This window comes from Nyctibius grandis, chromosome 4, assembly GCF_013368605.1.
Source record: "Nyctibius grandis isolate bNycGra1 chromosome 4, bNycGra1.pri, whole genome shotgun sequence".
Classification (NCBI taxonomy): Eukaryota; Metazoa; Chordata; class Aves; order Nyctibiiformes; family Nyctibiidae; genus Nyctibius; species Nyctibius grandis.
In genome coordinates, this window is record NC_090661.1 from 103,735,217 (window position 1) to 103,737,716 (window position 2,500).

The 2,500-nt window shown below is 37.0% G+C and overlaps 1 protein-coding gene across 7 annotated transcripts in view; it reads right to left on the minus strand.

The window, feature by feature from the left end:
- The window catches only part of EBF3 (EBF transcription factor 3), a 120,975-nt gene that overhangs the window by 17,177 nt on the left and 101,298 nt on the right, over window positions 1-2,500 (minus strand). For all 7 annotated transcript variants that reach the window (XM_068397975.1, XM_068397974.1, XM_068397972.1 and 4 more), the window contains exon 11: window positions 1,312-1,400. In XM_068397975.1, the coding sequence (XP_068254076.1) occupies window positions 1,312-1,400 (89 nt within the window). The remainder of the gene's footprint in view (window positions 1-1,311; window positions 1,401-2,500) is intronic.

The window sequence follows — 2,500 nt, forward strand, 5'->3', positions numbered from 1 at the left end:
CAACAGTTCTTTCTAAAATGTCCTCCCAAATTCAAAATATTTTAAGCAAACTGTCACAAATCTCCCATGAGTTTCTTTTCATAAGGTTCCTAATGGAAAGGGCTGCACATTTACATTGACTTTTATACCGAGGGTGATAACATACATATCTGGAAAGCCAAGAAGCAGTGATATCATTAATACGTATATCAATCCAGAGACCGAAATGCTGGCAGCAGAAGCCCTATGGGTAATGATATTGATGGTGCTGGTTCTTCTGGAGGTAAAACTTGTTCTGCTGGAGCTCAAACCTCAGGAACAAAAACCCCTCAGCGAAACGCCCTGCGTTTGAACAATCTTTCAGTCTGTCTCCAATTATTGTGACAGTGAATATCTGATATGAGTTGCTGGCACGCTCACAAATTAAAAGAGAAACCTAATGATATTGCTTATGTTCACGCTGAGCATTAAAAGGTAATGTCTAAAAGGTTTTATTGTGTTAATAAAACTCAGAGGTGGTCAAGACTTGATGCACACAGGAACAGAATACAAAATAATCAGTCATAATGTTACGACTTCATTTTTCATTTGTGTTTTCAAGTTTGCCTTGAAAATCAGAGATTGTACACCAAAGGAAAAAAGACAATATTATATCAAAGAAAAGGGAAAAAAAATTATAAGCATGACTTATCTTTAATGTTTTACATCAAAATGAAATTTCTGTGATATGTGTCATGTGCATAAACAACACAGGCAGCTTTTGTCTTTGTTGAATTTAAATGAAAAGTCCCTCTAGATATTAATATGTGGACTTCATTTGTTAGCCTGCTAAGTCAGGGACTTATAACAAAAGCTTTGTAAACAAAAGATTAAACTGAATCGAGCTTTAGAAAATGAAAGGAAAACAAGAGTCAAATAATCACAGATCAGAGTGGGGCTGCTTAGATTGAAATCACTACAAGCTACTGGAGTGGAAAATGTTTAATTGAACTATTTCATTACGCGGGAAGTTTATGTCCCTCTTGTAGAATCCAAAATATTTGTATCAGAAAAACCATTCTCCTCCTTTAAAACACTCTTTTTCAGGTATCAAATGCGATCTTAAAAATTGTCGATTAACTTAATGGCAAAGAATTAACATGGAAAACAGGTCAAATTTAAGAATGAAGGTTGCTTGATCTTGTAGCTTGACATACCCACCTAAGAAGTTGGTACATTAGCCGGAGTTCTTACAAGGCATTATTTTATAAGTGATAAGCAGTATATGGCATCACTTAGCGACAGCTATTAAATCAGAAAAAAAAAACAAATGCTTTTTGACTCTTTACTAACCTTTGGTAACCTTTCGGGATCACCTGGATGTCGTGGAATAACTTTCTGCAACCTCTGAAAGCCATAATCTATGGTTGGTTCATTAAGTGCTAGAAAATAAACAGATGAGTCAATTTAAGCGGTATATATTAATAAAGAGAGATATATATATCTATCTCAACAGCTGTTTGTGAGCACAAATTCACACGCAATGTGCAATTTTCTTCTCAAACCTTATCACAGCTGCGAACCTCATTTTACGACCTGTCCTGAGGAAGCGATTTTTTTTTTTCCCCCCTTCACAAAGCAATGATTACTTCTATTTATAATTAGACTGGAAAATAGTCAAAGGGTTATCCAATATATTGCAAAAATGGTAGTGCAGTAACAAAGTTACAGGTCTTGAGGCCATATATAGCAATCACTACAGTCATGATATGATGTCTGCATCATGGGCTGCTTTCTATACTGGCTGTGGATTTATGGGAAACTGGCAATTATGACATATGTCCAGCTATTGCTAGCTTCAGATTTATCCCTGTGGTCCTTTTTTGTCTAGCATATTGCCTGAGCACAAACCAGGCAGGAGGAGCACTTAATCTTGCAAAGCTTTAATAATCTGTGAATGGCTGACTACAAACTGATGTAGAGCACTATCATTCTACAGCTGCAATCCACTAGCCTCATGAAATTGCAGGCCACAAATAGTAATTAATCTTTTTATCCCTCAAATTGTAATTTTGACTATGAACTGTGCTTGGTCATAAATCAGCAGCACATGCTGCTGTGTACAGTGCATGAATCATGATCCTGACTCAGTTAGACTGCACACATTGTGTTTAACAAGCTTTATAAGGAGTCATAGGGCTTTATTATAGCTCTGCCTGACTCAAACAAAAACTGAGCCTGGAGGCCCAAGGACTAGAGTTAAGATGAAAATACTTATTAGAGTATATTACTTCTTGATGTAGATATCGTTTTCAGGAGAGTAACTCCATGGTGCATGGCGCTACATAAATCAATGGGTTTTCTGAGACTAATAAGAACTGCCTCCATCTATTCATTACTCAGCCTGCAATTTAGGCCATCACTCATTAGTCAGCATGTAATTTGATGATTAACACCGTACAACTCAGCAGGTTTGCCGAGCGCGAGCAGACACAAAGGCTACAACTTACTAGAGGAGAGGCGCGACGTAACGTTCGAGAAT